Here is a 20,177-nt window from a genome sequence, read left to right on the forward strand (position 1 = left end):
TACCGCTACCGCTAGTCAGGGAATTTCTACCGTGTACGATTTGTAATACCCATCATTAAAATTCCTGACAAAAATTGTATTCAAATACTTCCTAAACTGTGTATACATGTACACTTTGAAACAGACAATGAATACTCTATGATATGGGAGAAGCATGACTTTTCAGATACAATCTTACACGATATTAACAAGTTTAAAATTAGAGAAAGTATTACTCCAAATTTGTAGTGACGGGTGTTATTCAAGCTATCCGAAGCTAAGTACTGGAACGATCTGTAATTTGTGCTGTAATGATATATTCAGCGCGTCCTGTCATACTCCGCTGGGACCCTGGATAAATGACTCACTCGCGCCACCCTGATGACCTCACGATATCACCAAGGTCGCTAACTCAAACCTGAAGAGGGGGGGGCTCATCTCCAAGCAGATGTAGGAGGGTAGAATCGTAAAGTCTCCTACCTCCACGTTTCTGTTACGAACCAAAGGAAGATCGTTTATAACAAAAGCGGGTCTTAGAAAACGTCACGATTTTGACTCCCAACATCTGCTTGGAGATTAGATGGGCCAATGTTTTGTTGATTATGAGCCACGCGATCTATAACTTAAAGAGTTGCTTCTTATGATACAGTTTGGATGTCGTTCTGTTCACTATAACTTTAATTCAACATTCCTAAAGCTATAATACACGGCTTTAACGAGTAATGTATATACTCTACAATAACAGTAAATAAATGAAGGAAACTTTAGGAAAAAGCCATACTGAAGTGGCGGTTTCAAATCCGTAACGGAAAAGGCATCCAGGCTAGATGATAGCTATTGCTTATAGGAGTTATACAGCTATTGTTATTGTTCATTTTCCGCCATGAGATAGCCTAAAAGCCCAAGGCTCGAGTCTAAACGCGTGATGAATGCGAGTAGTCCGAGCTTTGCCCACGAATGGAATAAAATGAAAGAGAGTTGAGACTCTAAACGTCTCTGACGTCTGCGGTTCGAGTCTAACCCACATCAGCCCTGCTAAAGATGAGTGCAGGCAGCCCGAGGAAATATGAGGGAGAGCCTAATAGACTTCAGTCCGAGTCTATCACAAGATGAATGCAGGCAGCCCGAGGTTTATCCATGAATGGAATGACGGGCTCTACGTTAAGATAAGACCCTAAACGCCTGGGTTCGAGTCTACCACACATTAGTCCTGCTAAAGATGAATGCAGGCAGCCCGAGGAAATGTGAGGGAGAGCCTAATAGACTGTGGTCCGAGTCTACCGCACATTAGATGCATGCAGGCAGCCCGAGGTTTATTCATGAATGGCATGACGGGCTATAAGCGGAAGCCCGCGGGCGCGCGGGATCTGTCATTATGGCGGGGTCGATAAAATATTCCTTCCCGACGAGCCGGGGCGTGATCAATTTCAGCCGACCCGGTAATCTGTGAGGCTAACGTCACATTTCCAAAGGCCTACGTCACATTTTCAAACCGGGACCCGTTTATTGGCATAAAAATTAACGTTTATGCCAATAAATTGCACAAGGAATGTCGTTGAATTATTTGTGGTACGTATTATGTTTTTGATGTCTTACATATTGTACTTTTCGTTCCCCCAAACTGCCCGACCGGGCCCCTTTCTGAAAATGTGGCGTTAGCCAAACTTGCAAGTCCCGGCCGGGCTGTTTGTGGAAACGAAAAGTAGAAATGCACACGTAAAAATATAGACAAATAATGCCCACGACTATTCTTTTTACGTCTTGTGTAGTTTGGTGTCTTTTATATCATACTTGTCGTTCCCAAAACCTGCCCGGCCGGGCCCCGGTTTGGAAATGTGACGTACGTAGGCCTACGCAGATGTTGGGGTAGAAAATCGTCATGCATATGTTTTAGGCACATTGGCAGCGGCTGTTAGTAAAGCCCGTTAGGTTAGAAAACTTGGCGACATTCTACTACAACATCTGCTTGAAGTTTACCAACCGATAATGTTGGCTCCAAGTCACCACATCACCATTGCATTGTATAGTCCAATCATAGTAACGCATTTTAGGGATTTGACATAGAAATGATAAAATAAATAAACTGATCTGAAATTTGAGAATCAGTAAATATAGTTTGTCTACACAGTTGCTGCAGCTGTTTCACTTCTTCTTTACTCTGGAAGAAAAATGTTTGTAGTTTGCAGACTTATTTCTCGGAGGGAATACATAAACCTTAGCGCGAACTGACTCCCCTGGCCAGTTTCCCGATTGATTTTTTTTTCGAATTCTACTATCCCCGTACCCCCGTAGGAAGGCCTGGTGGAGGAGGCTAGGTACACAGCTCAAGTCAACATTGCTGGAGTTCACCGCCTCCTACCGGATCCTTTATGAACTGCCAGGGCAACGGTCTCTTCAGAATTCAAACCCAACCGGTCTAGACATACTACCTAGATATAACATGGCCTACATTTCAACTACAGTACAATACCTTTGAACCTGACCCAAACCAAACTTATCTTATTAGAATTTCCACCGTACAGTCCCCCGCTTATCCCAACAAGTACAATCCTTCTATTATCACATAGGTTAACAAGCAAACAAACAAACACACAAACTGAAAACACCATCTCCGTTTTCACTTAGGAAAATAAGAAGAAAATTTGCTACTGAAATCCAACACTGCCAAAATAAAAGTCTGCGTAGAATCCTCAGCGGCAGCGGACGTAAGACTGTAAATCGTAAAGCTAAGGGCACAACCCGCCGCACGTGGAAATGCGTGCTGTCTACGTGCCAAAACGTGGTAATCTTTTGGGATCCGTAAGTGGTAAGTACCGCCTCCGTACGAACTCGTAGGGAATCCGACGGATTTCTGAACACACAGACAAGCCGTAGAACCTTACGTGCAGGCAAAACTGTGTGCCGTGCGTTGATGTACTCTTGCCAGTCGTTCCCCCCGTTTTCAGAAATACGTGGTGGACGTGGCCTCCCAAAAACCGTACGGACAAATTGCACGTACGGCGGGTTGTGACCTTAGCTTAGCTGACTACAAAACAAGACGGAGACAGCTTCGTTTGAAGTCCTGATAACAGTTTCAAATTTACATTCTACTCGGCGGCTTCCTTGGATCGCAGAGAGCTTCGATAATCCTTTAAGTCTGTGCGGGGGACCACAGACGTTAACGGGAGGATCTCTCGGTAAAACTAGACAGAGAAAACTCAAGTCCTGATAGGAGTTTTATGTTTTACACCGTGGCTTCGAGAAAGCTTATACAATCCTTTAATTCTGAGCGGGGACGTTAACAGGCGGATCTCTCTGTGGAGTGAGGATGAATCACGACTTCAAGGTTCTCTTCGATCATCACGTTATCACCACTCGGACTTGGAGCTTATGTAGCTGGGAAAAGATGCGTGTCATGTGATACAAGGGGAGTCCACAAATATGGACGTTCTTTCTGATGATAAAAACTATTTTAGTTGCGGTTTGCAAGAAGCGCAGTGAATCAGACATCTCAGAAAGGTCGGCGAGATTGACCGAAAATTCATGGTAAGTTTTTTACTTGTGTTGGAACAAAGCTCAAACCTTGTAACTATGAATTCTAACAACACAGATGAGTTTTATTTCGAAGAAACAATGACGTCGTGATCTGAAACCTAAACATGACAGATAGACAGAAAATTGCACGTCTTAACTGTTACTATACACAAATATGATAAAGGCTATAGTTGCAAGGCTTTTGCTCCATTTTGTAGAAACTCACTCTTTCTCAATTATCCAAATGGTGCAACAAAGCGAAATTATTAAGCTGGACCGTACCACCACGGGATTTTGGGATTTCGTGCAATTAACAGAAGTGTGCTATTATCCGTTCTGCAATTAACTGGCTATTTAAAGGGGCATTCCTCTCCAGAAGGGAGTCTTGTTTTCCAATAGATAATGTGGCAATGAATACACAATCAGCCGAATTCTGTGGAATTCACCTTGGGATGAATTATGTGATGTGTGTTTTATAAAACAATAATGACACTCACTAAACCCATGCAGACCCTACCCATGCATTCCCTATACGCATAGACACTTTGTTTATCGTAAATATTTTCGGAATAAATGAGGTACGCTGAGCACACCGAGAAGGCAAATTTCTCTTAAGATAGCAAAGAATACAAGAACAATACGAATTTGTTAGCGAACCTGAAATTAGTTTGGTAACCTTACCTAAACGTTCTGCATTGTATTCAGCCATAGGGTTTATTCAATTAGAGGGTACTTGGGGAGTTTAGTAGAAGACTGAATGCTTTTGAGGCATGCGGAGCAACTGGGTACTTTATCGTATAATGTGAAGTCGTATGCAGTTATCACTTCCTAAAATGAATATCTATCGGAAAATAACACTCCCGTGTGGAGTGGAATGCCCCTTTAATGGTTTAAAACAACTTGCATGTAACTCCGCTATCCGGAGCTCTGTAGACTCCGCGGCAACATAGGACGGGCCTAAGAAGCGCAATTAAATCAGGCTAGGTTGAGATAGCAGAGTACAGACAAGCGGCGGTTTGCTAGCGCCGTTGGATGTCTCTGCGTAGGAGAATGTCCAGTCTATAACTTCTTGGTCTCTTCAAAGCTCATTTTTGATGATGAACCACGGCACAAAGTCTTCCAATTTTATCCCGTAAGCCTTTTTCAACCTGTCCGCTATTGCGCGAGATTTGGTCAGATCGTTTGCGAACGTGGAGAAAAACGTTTGCAGCAACTTCGTCTTCTCTTCCACGTACTGGTCAGAGGTCATGACCGACTCGTAGAAGCGGCAGTTGACCTTGACCGCCTCTTCCCAGCTCACGGGGGACCACTGTAGATATTCCTCCGCCTTAGTGATGGATAAGGGACCTTTCCACACTGTAGGGTACAGGTACCTGGTGAAATGATAAAGAAAGAAAAGAAAAAGAAACATAGAAACAAAAGTTAAATTTTAAGTAAACCTGTTGGAAGAAATCTTACCACTAGCTTAACATACATAACATCATCATAACACGTACACTGATATCAATATTGACCAGTTAACGTATCTCTTCGCAAACAATATAATAAACAAAAGTTTTATGCTTTTCCCAGCATAGAAATCGTCCGTAAACTTGTCTGTCATCAGGGAATGTAATCTTAATGAGACACAACTTGTAGTTTCAAAACAGAATTTAAAAAAAAAAAACGTTTATATGCCTTATTTCTGATGTTTACATGGCGCAAAGCCAAAGATGTTTAACATCAAAACGAGAAGTTTGTTTCAAAACTTGACAACAAACGGAAGATGTTAAGAAAGAAGTAGAGTTACATTTCCCTCTCAGGGTACTGGTTGAAGTTAACGTTGAGTATTCCAAGTTGTCTCCCCATATCTCTCAGAACCCTTCTCAAGGTCAGGGTCTCCTTGAAGGCCAAGTTGAAGGCCTGGTTGTGAACTTTGACCCCTCCGTCAAGAATATCCGAGATAGCGGCGGCGACGTCCTCAACTTGGACAAGGCTGATATCGAGATTGGCAACTCTTTGGGAGATGAAGTAGACAAACAGAATCAAAACTTCAACAGTATATTTAGCTGTCTCAATCGCTGGTCTTCGATCAAATGCATAACGAAAAACTATTTGGAATCCAGAAATAAAGAAAGTGATATTTTTCAGTTAGTAAAGTTTTCGACCCCGAAAACATCAAGTACACATTATTTGTGCTTGCATAGCTGTGTGGCCCAAGAGCGTACGAAGCAGAAATGGGCATCATGCTATGCACCATATAAAGTAGGTAACTTTTCGTTTACACATCAGCAAGTAAAATGGGCAGGAAAGCATTCTTGGTAACATTCCCATAACCTCACATCTCCTCACCGGTCCTGTAGCCATAAAGGCAATAGGAAATACTAGGTTATAATCTGATCTACTTGTAGAAAGTCGACCAATGCACCAGACCAACCTGTACTCACTTCTGAGGTAAGTGCACGGGCACGATGTCGTGTAGCCGGAGCCACAGCTGGTACAGCCACCATCGCCGCGTGCCGTCACGTGACCCCACCACGTCAGGGATGCGCAGGAACACCCATGGGAGACCCTCCCTCCCTCGCAGGACCTCCTCCGCTTCATGCTTCCTTCAGGAATTAATGTTAAATGTTAGTGTTTAGACCATTAGAAAACCTTCATTCAGTTTGGTGATTTGCAACGAGCAATAGGTTTTCTGCCAAAGCGTTTCTTCCATCCTACGGCCAATGATTATTGTACAATTATCAGTAAATCACAGCCTTCAACCAGAATATTTCCCATATTCATCACGCTATTTCAAATCTGCAAACAACAGCTATGTGAAAAAAAAAGTCCGTTTGTGTTGGTATGCAAAACAATCACTGATGAACAAACAAACAAACTCATGGAGGGTGCCTACTTTCCGTAAACTAATCACCCACTTCTGACATCACGTTTAGCTGTGGTCACGTGACGGGGTGACGGGGTCAGTTTTCCTGAAGAAGGGATAGGAAAGTTCAATAGGAATTGAAAATAACATTGATAATCTTTTAGTTACCTGTTGCCGTAGTCGTCCAAACGGTTGAGTCGGAACTGCTCGGCTGTGTCGGTCGGGCGCTGGTCGTCCGTCTCAAGAGTGGGTCCGGTGTGATCCTTGGTGCAGACCTCGTACACGGAGTCAGTACTGATGTACACGTACAGCCCCGCCCTGTTACCTAACAGTTCTAAACCTGTGGTCGACACAACATTCTGTCAGTCCGTACATTGCTCATTTTGAAGTATTCTACCGTGGACAGACCAGGCTCCCTTTGGGAAAGGAGAACCCTTCTTCCGCCAGGATACACTTTCGTTGCCTGGGTACCATCCTATTTCTACCTGGGCTCCTTGCACTCACTACCCATGCTAAATCTTTCGCACATACCAGGCAGGAAGTTATGAGAGTGTAAAATTACGTAATAGATTAATTTTATTGCTTGATTTGACATTACATCGTGGCATTTAGCCCGACTTGTTTTTTTTTTTTGTGTGTGTTTTTTTCAATGTACGATTTTGATGCAGTCGTGCATATTGTTGTTAACATGCCCAATTTTTTACCTTTCGGCCAGGAATATTAAAAAAGCAGGGTAAAAATGACCTGAGTGTAACTTTCAGGCTAGAAATTAAGTTAGTCATGATTTGAGTCGACAGGGGAAAGTACGAATATGTAATAATAATCATCTGGTGTATTTTGCCAGCCAGTAGGTACCCCAAGTATGAGTAATGAGGCTGTTTAACGTGGTCGTGAAAGAAAAAAGAACAGAATTGGCTCACTTTGTTTCATCTGCGCCCCGCTGTAGCAGCTAAAGTCGATGACAGCGTCGAACCACGCACCGGGCTCCCTGACCAGCGACATCAACTCTTTGCAGGCGCGCACTCCCTTCTGTCTGTCGCACACAACCTGTTGCACGTGAGGCTTCACTCTGGTAGCCGAGTCCCAGTACCAGTTCCCGCGGTTCACTATCGTCACGTCGTTCCTGCCTTGCTGTATCAGTTTCTCTACTGTCGCTGCACCTATGAAGCCATTTCCGCCGAATACGAGTATTTTTCTTCTTACGCCGTCAGCGCCGCCCCTTGCCAGTGTCGCTGCCAGCATCAGCACCAGCCCTGGCCACGTCATGGTGTCACAGCGTCCTCTAGCGAAAGAAATGGTAAGTGCATATGAGGTCGGAACAAGGAGGCGAAGCGATGGTCTGGTCCCTTGCTATTCCAGTTATTTTAAGTATTTCACACATGCATCGAGTACTTCTAACTTGATATATAGAAAAACGGGCGGCCAAATTGAACCTGTACAACACTAGATTTTTGGCTAAGGAAGACAGACACCAACTGTGAGGTTCTTTGACCCATTGGGGCTCTGTTTGGTTTGCATAGGATCTGCATAGGCCCCCTACTGTAAATAAAACCCAGCTGTGGAACCAAAGACGCCCCAACACTGCTGACCCATTTCCCATGAGGTTTCTCTATTATCTATTTGTCAAGTTCGCTGGCATGGCTGGCAAAAATCCAACTGACCTTTGTCGTCTATCATGACCGTAACGTTTCATAAATATATTATTTACCTTACTCACTCACTCAGTCATGATGTTTACCTGTAACCTGCTGAATTTGAGAAATCACTGTCAAGAGACAGATCTATCTACAGTTTTCTGCAGCCACATGTCACGCATGCGGGCACAAAGCTGAACGCCAAACACAAGCAACGAGAAACAAACTTCATTTCCACCATACCTTCTCACGATTTAAGCCCTTCGGTACTCCCGATCGTTTTTTGGGAGGAGGTAAACACCTACGAGAAATCGTCGATGCAAGACTGTGCAGAGTCAACTTCCCAAAAACTTTGCCCTTTCACCTTTCAAATGATGTACATCCCTTCAAACAGAATGGTTTTGCCCAAATACCGAACCTGTCTCGGCATTTTACGGAGACTCCCGAAACTTTCCGAGACAGGTTCGGAAGTTTCCGCCAAGGCGTTATCGTTTCCACCAATCACAACAAGGCCTCGTTTTGACAGCGGCTACTGATTGGACAGGTTTCAGGCGAGGCTAACTTGAATACAGAGACGCCATTTTGTGTGGTCAGTTAGAAGCTGAAAATTTTGTCTCGAGTTTAGGCAAGATTATCCCCAAAATCGCAGCGAATTTGCCATCTTGCCGAAAATTCTTACAGTGGTAAGACACAATGAGCCTAGAGGAAGGTTCGAAATGGGATTTCAACTGCCCACAGTTTGTGGATTTCTCTGAACCGCAGGCGCTAACGTTGGACGACAACGCTGACGAGTGGTTTGGTGAGATAAATTATTTCTGATCTGTTGTTGCAACTTGTTGACTTCCTTCATCGATATCGCTGTTCTCTGCGCATTATAACGAACAGACTTCTGTAGAGGATACCTGTATATAATGTTCTTGTAAAGAAAACGATGCATAATGGCTACAGTGTCTATCAGAAAGCGAAGACACAACTCAGACTCAGATATGCAACAAAAATGGCGGAAAAAAGCTACACTCAGGTTGTTGACCAGCTTTCTGGAGTCAATCGATCTATCTACTAAGTTCACTGTGTTGTGGAATGGTTTTTTGTTTCCTAAATACAGATTTTGTTGCTTGGCTTCATCAAGGAGTGTAAGGAGTGTTTTTTTAACTCCCTTGTCTTCCCCCCTTTGGCGCTTCCTGTGTTTGGAAAAATGCGCGTCCTTGGTTAGTGTGATGCAAATGTTGCATGTTTTCACACATGTAAACCGCCACAGTTTGAAATTTTAAATGCAGGACAAGCATTCCTATGAAAAATAAGTTGCTTTATTAGAGAGTTTTTATAATATATTTTCATGGACGCAAATGCCCCACTACTAATACTAAATACCAAATCTTAGTTATAATAATGTACCAAAAAACTTTAAAAGATGAACCAGCCTGGATGAACAAATGTTTTTGTTTGTTTGGCCAGCACTTCGAAAGTTGTGTTGTCTGACAGAAAAAAAATTGAAAAACAAAAGGAGCAACCCAATTATTACGACATTGCTGGTGTCGGTTCATGGGTGTGCGAGTGTAGAAACAGCCATTAAAATCGGGCAGATACCTTAACTTAAGGTCTAAGTAGAATCAATTCCTAATGATATCGGGTGTATTTTGCAGCCAGTAGGTACCCAAAGTGTGGGTAATGAGGCTGTTTAACATGGTCGAGGTGCCTCCACTAGCACCGTACCCCCGTTTTACGTACCGCCTGGAAAATGATTACGTCACCGTCACGTGGTATGGTTCGTGAGGCTAGGCATCCGGTCATCCGCGCCACACAACTGTAGCTAATGACATTTTTTTACCCTTCAGACTACCAGCATGAGAATGAGGAGGGCATACCTCTGGATGCTCCCCCATCTCCTGAAGCTGAGCACACGGAGGATGTAACTGTCACCGTAACCAAGGCAACCGAGACCCTACAGAAGATGCAGGAGACGGCCCTGGCAGCCTCCGCCTTTCCTGTGGTCAAGGTCGGGCCTTACGTGGAGAAGGAAGAGAAGAAAGACGAGCCAGAGTTTCCCGAAGTTGTGAAGGTTTGTCTCATTTTCTTCAAATGTTTCTGTCAAGTAATGGGTTGGCACTGGTTGTAGCTTAGATACAGAAGGTAGACTACAAAACAGTTGCTGCTATTTGTCCTTCTAAGTTCTATTGCTATATTGCCATACCGTACTATTAGTATTGGACATTTATAAGTCCTGTAATACTACAAATTCTGCACGGTGCACATAAGGTGTGCTTCTACTAGTATTGTTGCTCAAAAAGAGGAAAAACTTTTACTAAAAGACTGCATTGTCTTTACCGTAGCTTCAGAATATGCTATAGTGTTTCTAGCCATCTCAGATGTATGATTGTCGTCATCGTTCAAACTAGAAACCATGGTTATTTCCAGGTACTCATGTCTTCCATGTCACACAAATTGACCATGTTACTGTCCCAAATCAGGAGAAGGCTGTCCCAGAGAAGGTGGAGCCAACCGTTCCCCCAGCTGAGACAGAAACGAAGACAGAGCCACCACCAGTGGAAGTGGTGGTCATGCAGCCAGAGGAAACCCCCATGCAGTTCACCGCAGTCACGGAGGCTCCCGTCGATGCCACAAAGAAGCTGAAAGCGAAGACGGAGGCTTCCAGAGTCCGTCGATCCGTCAGGAGGAAGAGCTATGTGAAGGTACTGGTACTTTGAAGATTATTATTTGATAGCATCTTAACTCCAATCGTGCACCGATACCAGAGTTCAAAGATTGTTCTTCATGTGCTATACTCTTCCAGTCCAGAACTCCATACACCCCCTTCCTCAGGGGTCAGTGCTTCCAGACCTTCAATTCAAAGATCAAATTTTTTTAGTTTATATCTTACGTTATTGTGCATTTGAAATTGTTTTGTTTGTTTTTCAAATTAAGCGTTGAATCGTTATTTTGTCCATTCCAGACTGAAGTGCAGCCACCGAAAGAAGCTCAAGTTGAACCCGCAAACAAGAAACAGAAAACAGCTGCCAACGAAAGACGGTCAGCTCCAAGAGCCCGCCATGGCTCCGGAAAAACGCGTCGCTCGGCAGACACTTCTGCGGAACCTCCAGTGAAGAAGGCCAAGTCATCCGCGGATCCCAAAACACGAATCAAACTCACCATGCCCAAAACTCCAGAATGTGCAAAGTAAGTACTACTACTAGTACCTAGCTTTTATTTATGCAGGGCCCCACTGCAACGACAGAAGTGCTGAGCTTTTCAATCTTGGGTGAAAATGAGGAAGAATAGAAATGAACTATTGTATTTATGTCAACTGTTTTTTGATTATACATTGTAAAATTTGTGTTTGTTTTTTTCTGGATTAATTGTTAAACTTTAAAAGGATTGAGGTTATGTCTTTGGAGTGCCATAGTGCTGCTATTTCTGACTGTAAGTCTTTCAAAGCAGTAAGTGTAAAGAAGGGGGTAATGTCTGCTATCTCTGAGTCTGACTGGCTTGTTTTTCAGGCGTTCTTACAAGCGTCCAGGCGTGGTTAAGAAAACTTCAGAGGAGCTTGAGTTGGAGAGGATTGAGCAGTTGAGGGAGGAGACTCGCCGGCAGCACCAGATAGCTGAGGTAAGCATCACTGGGAAAAATACAACTACATGTATTATGGCGACATCAAGGTGTACCATATCACAATTTTACATGACTTTGTAATGTCTTGTCCCATGTCCATTTGTATACCTGAAATTCCTCTTTCTGATACACAGACTGTATCAATCATATTTAGTATGAATATGATTTATACAATATTAAAGTAAGTTGCCCAAACTGTGAATTACGGAATTTTCACAAGGTTTTTAAGCCCACAGTTTTTTTTCCCACTGAACTCAAGGATAGTGCAACCTGTTTTCACAGGTCTGTATCTGTAAGGAATTGTCTAGTAGTGTCAAAATTAAAAAAAGATTATTACCAGACTAATACCAGTAATGTGAATGCTAAGATGGTTACTTTCTGTCTACCTCCGTCCAGGAATCGTACAAGCAGGCCCAGGCCTCCGCTGGCTACCACGCCGCCCGCGCTGCCGTCCCGCTGACCAAACCGCACGAGTTCCATTTCCACACGGACGAGCGCCTCAAGGACCACGGCATGGAGACACGACAGGACTCCAAGAACAAGCGCTTCGAGGACAGCCTGCGCACACACCCGCCCTCCCCAGTGAGTGGTAGTAGAACACAGGTGGCCTTGCTTAGCTTGCTTAGATGTTGTCGCTCTCTGGCAGTGTCCTCACTATCATTTCCCCCTGATCTTGCTTAGTGGTAATAAAAAGGTGACATAAACTCTCCTAATATAACTTGTCTCCCTGAAAGGTTGGGGCTTCTGGTAAACTCAATGTACAACTCAGAAAACTCCCCCTGAAAGTGCTGTTGTGTTTTGCATGCCCACAAGCTTCTATAGTAAAATTTCTCACTGCACTCTTGGAAACCCTTTGACAATAATTGATGCTGTTGTGACTTGTTTGTCACTAACAAACATCCTGTAAATGTGTAAATTTTGCAATATCAAATTCAACTCAAGATAATTTTACTCAATCGGTAAGCAAAAGCATGTTTTCCCTACTCATAAAATTTTCAAAAAGAGTCACTTAATCGGCCAAGTTAATGATTGTCTTTAAGCACCAAAAATATAAGTTGACTGGACAAATTGAAATGAAGACGTCTGTCAAAGTAAAACAGTAAAGCATGGCAAACAAAATTAGTTCAACAACTGTGGCATGGCTAAATTGTTTAACTTTACGTAACCACTTTATGAACTTTTGAAATTTTGTCGTTTTAGGCCAAATGTAACAAGTTGACGAAGCCCAAACCTTTCAAGTTCACGAACGACTCGAGGAAGAGAAAACTGCACGAGGTGGACCACGCTGGGCACAACAAGTGGCACTCCGTCTCCGAGCAGGTCATCAACTTCCACAAGAAGACTCCGGACCGTTTCCGCCGCAAGGCAAGGATGGAGCTCAATGCAACCAGGGGTGAGATACTGTAACTCTGCAAATGTTTTTTATATTTACAATGGCCTTTTCACCACGAATATGCCTCTTCTGTCTCCATTATGACTGCTGTGCCGTAGAATTATTTCAGCTGCAAACTTGAAACACTGCAAAAGTATCCTCTGAAATTCAATCCCTGCCAAAATAAATGCATTTGTAGTCATCATCGTCGCCGGCTACTTGCTCGGACCAGGTCCACTCTCTCGCATTTGTAGTACCATGCTTTCTTTTTCTGTTATGTTTTACAGTGCTGTGTAAAATATTTCTGCTTATCTGACTTTACCTCATTAGGGGTAGTATAACCCAAATAGTGCAGTATAACACTTTTTGTTACGTACATGTAGCCTTCTTTAGAAACTGATTGTGTTTTTGTGAAACTTGCAGCTGGGCCTGTTGTTGGGGATCACAAGATGAAACTGACGCAGCCCCAGAGTCCCAACTTCTCCAAGCGCCCCCGTAACCGATCGGCTCGCGTGAAGAGTGCTGCAGAGATTGAAGAGGAAGAAGTGGAAGAGATGAAGAAGTAAGTACAGTAAACCTTGGCCAAGAATACTTCTTAAGTGGCTGATAGAATCAGGTCTATGTGGGCAGGTGGCCACAATAGCATAGGCAGATGCCTCAAAGCCTTAAGATAACTACTACTATAAATGCTGAAACTTTCACAGTGGTTTAATGTTCGCGGTTTTTCCGGTGGCCGTCTCACCGCGAATTTAAAACCACTGTGAACATTTTCGATGACAGTGCATGGTGCTACCGCAAACTTAAAACCACCGCCAAAAGTCCCATTTCTTGCTACCACGAAATTAAATCCCCGCGAACTTAAATGCATTTACAGTATACTATGCTATTTTGCATATCTCGTTACCTGGATGTCTAACCTTCATCGACCTGATAACTACTAATGTTACAAATTGGCCGTTCGTGTGACTGACAAATTTGTGTTTTTGTTTATGATTAGGTACAAGTTCAAGGCGAGGGAGATAGACCAGCGTCTGTTCCAGCAGGCAGGAGTCGGCGTGCCGAAGAAGCCCCACAAACCAGTCACCCAGCCTGTGGGGATGGAGCTGGAGACAGACCGCAGGATACAGGTACGGAACAGTGTAGATCATCTACCATGCAAATTTGAACACATGGTATTAAAACCTGAAATCCTGCTGCAGTAACAAGGAAAGCCACCAGGGGGAGGGCTTAGCCTAATCATTTCTTCATTTTGCCAGCGTATCTCTCGATTTATGGTGTTACCATAGACACAGTCACATACTGAAAGCGTAGTAAAAGACAAGATGCAGAAAAAGCTTATGATTCAACAGCCTAGAAGTATGAAGTCTTGGAATGATGCATTGCAGAAAGAAGTATTCTGAGTGTTGCATATCTTTAGATGCTACTGCTTGGAGGAAATCTAGTTTTTACCCCTTCAGGGTTGAACAAGTTTTCTAAAATCCACTTGTCCTATCGGGCAAGCACATAAAAAATGTACTTGCCCGAACCAATTTTTCACTTGCCCAAAATTCAAATGTCACTGTTACTAGTATATGCATTTTCACTTCCAGCAATATCAATGGAATTCTCTGTAGACAATTGCTTGATGTCATGACTGTAAAAAGTAACAAGTATATCAAAATTGCACTAAAATCAATGGAAAAATCTTACTTGCCCGATCGGACAAGTGGGGTAGGACATGCACTTGCCCGAACAGCACTTTCACTTGCCCTGGACAATAGAGCTAGTGGACTTGTTTATCCCTGCCCCTTGTGTTTTCTTAAGATAGTACATGAATTTATGGATATGAAATCATGGTTGCACTGTCTGTTTGCAGGAGAGACACGATGAAACAAAGAACGCAGACAACGAGGAAAAGTTTGAGTTCCATGCTCGGCCAGTTCCTGCAAAAATCTTGGAAGGACCAGTGGTGAGTTTGTCTGTATAAAGTTTTGTGTTTTTTTTTTTTTTCAATGAAAACTTGTTCAAGATATGAACTTGTTCAAAATATGTGCAAATTAGAAATATAAAAATGATACAGAAGAAGGATAATTAATAGACCAACTAAGAAAACAACTTGTAAAGGTATAGTAGACACACGCACAAAAGAGCTTACTTAAAGTTCTTAAAGTGGTAAATATCAGATGAGTATTTTTTTTTGTGTATCCATGTTGCACCTAACCCTCTGCATTGACAAGATGTTGCTTTTTTCTGATGGTCTGTTCTATGCATGGTGTTTCTCATTTCTTGTAAAAGGGGTGTTTCTCTTTTCTTGTAAAAGGGTTGTTTCTCATTTTTTGTAAAAGGGGTGTTTCTCATTTCTTGTAAAAGATTTGATTTGAACTGATTTAATAGTTTGCTGACATGTTTCCCTCCCCAGGGTGTTGCAGAGAAGAAGGTGGCTCCCCTCACCATCCCCGAGTCTCCTGCCTTCGCCCTCAAGAACAGAGTCCGCAGCGTCAAACCAGAAGTTCAAGATGTAAGTAAATGCTGTCACTGAAAGGGATAACGGATGTTATATGAATCATCTGGCCATTTCTAAAATCAAATCCAGTTGCTTGAGTAGTCACTATTTGGCGTGAACACTGCATCTTCTTTTGCATCTTTTAAAGTTAGAACTCATTTTACCCATTTGAGGAGCACTATTTTGCAAGCCCTATACAGGCTAAGGTTTCATAGCAAGCGATGTTTCAACCGATTTTGTATGTACTACTGTAGAAACGTTCCCATTGGTTTAATTATTGCACATTTTCTTATATCACTGCAAATATTTGTTACTGTTATATTATTACCGCTGTACTACAAGGCTTTTTCAATCTTGAACTTTGCAGCACAAAGACCTCTTTTTCCTCCCACCAAATGAAGTCCCTGCGAAATTATGAATTTCTAGTAGTTCATATACAATGTGAGAGATACTCAAGCAGCAGTGTTTTGTGTATAATGTTGATACATTACTGATTTTTTTTCCCAGGAGGAAGAAGAAAGAATCATCTACGCCCGTCCGATGCCTCACACCGGAGTTCCCTTCAAACCCAACCGAGAACACAAAGTCACCCAGCTGGAGCCCTTCTCCTTCCAGGGCAGGGTGGAGGAACAGCTGGTCAAGAAGGAGGAGAAGATTCAGCAGATCATTCAGGAGGAAGCCAAGGTAAGATGTTGTAATGTAATGTAGAGGTTGGTATGTAATCTCCAAGCAGTAGCATGAGACAGTCTAAAAGCTGGCAAAGGATTGTAGCTGGCCTAGCAGTGTTTGTGGCTTCACTCCTTTGCCAGCTTTTGATCCTATATTTACGCAACCATACATGGCATAAGATCTTCTTGTTACAGGTTTATATTGTGTATATGAATGATATACAGGTTGTAAATTTTTGCCATCTTTCAAAACATCAAATCAAACCTAAAACGATTTGTATGAGGTGCAAGTTGTATAGCATGTCATGGTAATGAATTTTGGTGATCAGTGGGTTGTTTGACAACCTTTTGTAATTGTTAGTTGTTTATTACAATCATAGGAATACGTCTGTAGGTTTCTAGTGAAAGTCATCTCAATGTGATGTCTTATGTTTCCCCCCAGGTTGCCAGTTCCTTCAGAGCTCAGAACTTGCCGGAGACCCTTCACCAGCCCGGACACCTTCCAGACGTTCCCAAGAAAGCACCCACCAACCCCGAACCCTTCCAGCTCAGCTGTGATGACAAGGGTGCCAAGAAGGCTGCGGAATGGAGCAAGAAGGTGAGAGCAAATTTATGACATTTCTGTAAATGATTACAATATTGCTCTCAGACTTGAAAGTTTATTGTATTATCTGTAAGAAATATGGACCCTTGGTTTTCCCTTTTATTTTAGTGCAACTGTAATTCTTACGGTGGTTTTGTTTTCACAATGACTTTTCCACCTCCAGTTAAGACCCAGCAAAAATGCATTTACAGTGTATTACTCTGATTGTACAGAGTTGTTTCAACCTTGACAGTGTGATTATAAGACTTTCAAAAGGCAGAGATTACGTAGAAGATTCTAAAATTTTCTCCAGCTGCAACCATTACCGAAAATGAATTTCAAGCCCTCAAATGGTAGAGACGACAGTATTGTAGCGGTACTGACAGATGTGTTGTTTGTTGTCACCCCCTCTGCCATTATTTCGTTGAACAGGCCATTACCTGTTAAACGTCAAATAAATCTCCAGCCCTGAAATGTCTCAGGTGACAGCATGTCATCAACATCATTCATCCTCTATTTTGAGGTGCAGCAAGTAAAGTCTGACTTCCAGAACAGTCTGTCTTTTATCGCAGTTAGAAGTCCTGGGCCCTCTAGGCCAGTTTCTGACTCAGTAATAAGTTTCTTTAAAGTTAGCCTTTGGCGACCAACATGTTTCTTACATAAATCAGGTGACCAGAACAGGATAGCATGTACACGGATACTAAACCTGTGTTGTTTGTTGTCAGATGGAGGAGGAACTGAAGCAGCAGCGCGAGCAGGCTAGCAGCTTTAAACACAAACCTGCCGACGTGCTGTACAAGGAACCCTTCATCCCACAGAAGGCTACCAAGCCACTTACAGGTCGGTACAGGTTACACAACACTCCTATATGGTCTTTAAGTAAAACAGTAATCCTTAAGTGTCTAGTAGTAGTGCTATTTCTATAGTACAATGCTAAACTTTCTTCCAACACAAAGGTATACACGGATCAAATTTTCAAAGACCAATTTTCAAGGATCAATACTGATGAAGTCTAGCATTGTACTATGATTACTGCCAACACAGATGAGCTTCCATGACAGTGCTATTTTTGTTAATTTCAGAAACATGGCTGATTTATTTTTTAGCAAGCTGATATTTCGATTTCTTATCTCTTAAATGTCAAGATTGAGATTCCCCAAACAGCTATGGATAATATGGTGGTATTCGATTGGAATATGTGTCTTACACTATAAGGCTAACATGTTGCGCACACACAAAAATTTTGTCGGTTGTGCAAGTGCACCTGTTTTAATTTTGAGCCATGTAATATCTATGCATGCATTTATAATTTATGGTGCAAACCGATGTTAACCAGAGCCATGCATGTTCCCCGCAGACGTGAGCGAGTTTGACCTGAACACGGTCCGGTGTCCAGATTGAGATTTCTCAAACAGCCATTGATGAGTATTCGTGGCTTTTGATTTGCCCTAGTTAGGCTGACGTGTTGCACACACAAAAACTTGTGTGTCTTTACCTGTTTTTGTAGTGTCTGCAAGTGCAGGTAATTTTGAGCATGCATGCATTAATAATTTATGGTACAAACGAATGTTAACCTGAGCCATGTTCCCCGCAGACGTGAGCGAGTTTGACCTGAACACAGTCCGGCGGGCGGAGCAGCGACAGGAGTTCGAGATGCAGAAGAAGATGAAGGAGGAGGAGATGGAGGCTCTGCGGCAGCAGCAGGAGGCAGAGCGCAGGTAAGAAAGGGGGGTCGATAGGGCTGTGTACCTAAATACCCGTACCTGTACCGTACCTAAAAAATTGTTTAAGTATAGGTCCGGACCTAAACATCTGTGTACCTGTACCTGTACCTAAACAAACTAAATCACTATTAAACACTACTTTTTAAGACTGCTGGACAAGTAAATCCCGAATCAACAATGACAATGGTAATAATCTTGCAATTAAAATTTAAGAAAACTTGCAAAGAAATTGTTTTGAGATTCAAATATGTAATTTCCCATACAAAGATGACAATTTGTCACTAGCAAAGACAGTTAGCTACATGTTTAACTTACATATACTTGGTTAAACTTTTTTAGGTACAGGTGAAGGTCCGGACCTGTACCTAAACCCGTGTACCTGTACCTGAAATTCGTTTAGGTACACAGCCCTAGGGGTCGATGTTGTGACCCAGGTTCTTTAGAATGCTGCACGAGGAACGTTTAAACTACAGGACTAAGAAACACGCACAAGACTCAAGGCAATGCCATTGACACGCACGGAGCTGTGAGTCGGGACTCTGTCTCTGGCTCAAGCCTCTCTCCAACTCCTGGCTTCTTTATTCGGAATTCCTGACACAGACAATAGACAGTTTCACAGTAGGGAAGTGGGCCTAACACTTTTATGTAACGTATCACCTACATGGCTTCCCTTTGATATACTGACTGATCAAAGGATTTGCTTTACATACAAGGTGAACATCTTGGTGGGAAACAGTGTATCTATGTGTTAATCAGCATCAGCCTTCAGTTTGGTTACACATACAAAATCCAGACTTCACACTTATTCGTGCTATTCTGCCACACACGCAGGGAGCAGGAGCAGGTGGAGATCGCCAGACTCCGCAAGGAGCTGGTCCACAAGGCCAACCCCATCCGCCACGGCCGGCCCCTAGAGATCCAGCCCAGCAACAAGCCGCTCACCAACCCGCAGACGCCCAACTTCTCCGACAGGAGAAGGAAGGCCAGCGTGCGCTTGTAGTCCTGGATCAATTTGCCCTAGCCTCTACCAGGCTCCACAGGCCGTAAAAAAATAGTAGAGATTGGACAAATAATACAGAAAACACACCTGACCAGAGGATTTGCTAAACTGTATTCCTCTGCCAACCAAATCCTGCTGTGTGTTTTCTGTCTATTTGGCCAATTTCAACTATTTTTCCAGCGCCCTGGGGAGCCTGGTAGAGGCTACAATTTGCCTGCTCTGATGTTTATCTGTACATACAATCTTTGTGTTCAAGTTATGTGGAGGGGTTTTCTTCTTTTTTTTTTTTTATGGGTAATCAAGTTTTTTTCATCTTTGAATTTTAGTAGCAGCCAGAATAATGGATTTTGAATGTGATGTATTCTTTTCAAGTCTTAAAATTTGTAGGAAAGATAGTAAGAAGACATGTTAGGGATTTCCTATTTTATTACCTACTGTCCAATTTCTCTTTGTGAATTTTTAGTGTATCATGTTCATGTATGTGTAGATTATATGTACGATAGGGTGATAACATTCCTTGACTTTGCTGTCCTCTAATGTAGAATTTGAAACGTGAATTCCAACTCCAAGTTTGCCTCATAGAATCTTAGGTAAAAACTGTTCCAAGACTTTGTTTATACTGTTGTTTCCTATGTTAATAAAGTCGATTTGAGTAAAATAGTATCAAAAATATACTGTGTCTGACTGAGTGTTTTGCCCCAAATTCTTAGCAACATGTATTATACAAAATGTGAGTACTATAAGATGATAGCCTGAGTACCATCCTCC

The 20,177-nt window shown here is 42.6% G+C and overlaps 2 protein-coding genes across 3 annotated transcripts; one reads left to right on the top strand and one right to left on the bottom strand.

Moving 5' to 3' along the window:
* Positions 1–4,357: 4,357 nt before the first annotated feature.
* On the bottom strand, positions 4,358–8,360 carry LOC118418566. Its single transcript, XM_035824556.1, has 6 exons — positions 8,218–8,360; positions 7,261–7,622; positions 6,509–6,680; positions 5,919–6,080; positions 5,282–5,488; positions 4,358–4,865 (listed from the first exon to the last, which is right to left on the bottom strand). Exons 2-6 carry the CDS (start codon positions 7,604–7,606, stop codon positions 4,571–4,573), a joined length of 1,182 nt encoding a protein of 393 aa, XP_035680449.1. The 5' UTR covers positions 7,607–7,622; positions 8,218–8,360; the 3' UTR covers positions 4,358–4,570.
* Positions 8,361–8,518: 158 nt separating this feature from the next.
* LOC118417021 (targeting protein for Xklp2 homolog) lies at positions 8,519–20,073 on the top strand. 2 transcript variants are annotated; one of them, XM_035822353.1, is made up of 16 exons: positions 8,519–8,773; positions 9,810–10,033; positions 10,443–10,664; positions 10,925–11,148; positions 11,469–11,577; positions 11,977–12,162; positions 12,781–12,973; positions 13,376–13,514; positions 13,950–14,079; positions 14,808–14,900; positions 15,351–15,449; positions 15,942–16,118; positions 16,545–16,700; positions 17,411–17,525; positions 18,280–18,403; positions 19,241–20,073. In XM_035822353.1, exons 1-16 carry the CDS (start codon positions 8,668–8,670, stop codon positions 19,407–19,409), a joined length of 2,466 nt encoding a protein of 821 aa, XP_035678246.1. In that variant the 5' UTR covers positions 8,519–8,667; the 3' UTR covers positions 19,410–20,073. The 2 variants fall into 2 exon arrangements, with proteins under 2 accessions (XP_035678246.1, XP_035678245.1); XM_035822352.1 differs by having other exon boundaries at positions 8,520–8,773; positions 11,977–12,183.
* Positions 20,074–20,177: the final 104 nt, after the last annotated feature.

The sequence above is a fragment of the Branchiostoma floridae genome, chromosome 6, assembly GCF_000003815.2.
Source record: "Branchiostoma floridae strain S238N-H82 chromosome 6, Bfl_VNyyK, whole genome shotgun sequence".
In the NCBI taxonomy this organism is placed as follows: Eukaryota; Metazoa; Chordata; class Leptocardii; order Amphioxiformes; family Branchiostomatidae; genus Branchiostoma; species Branchiostoma floridae.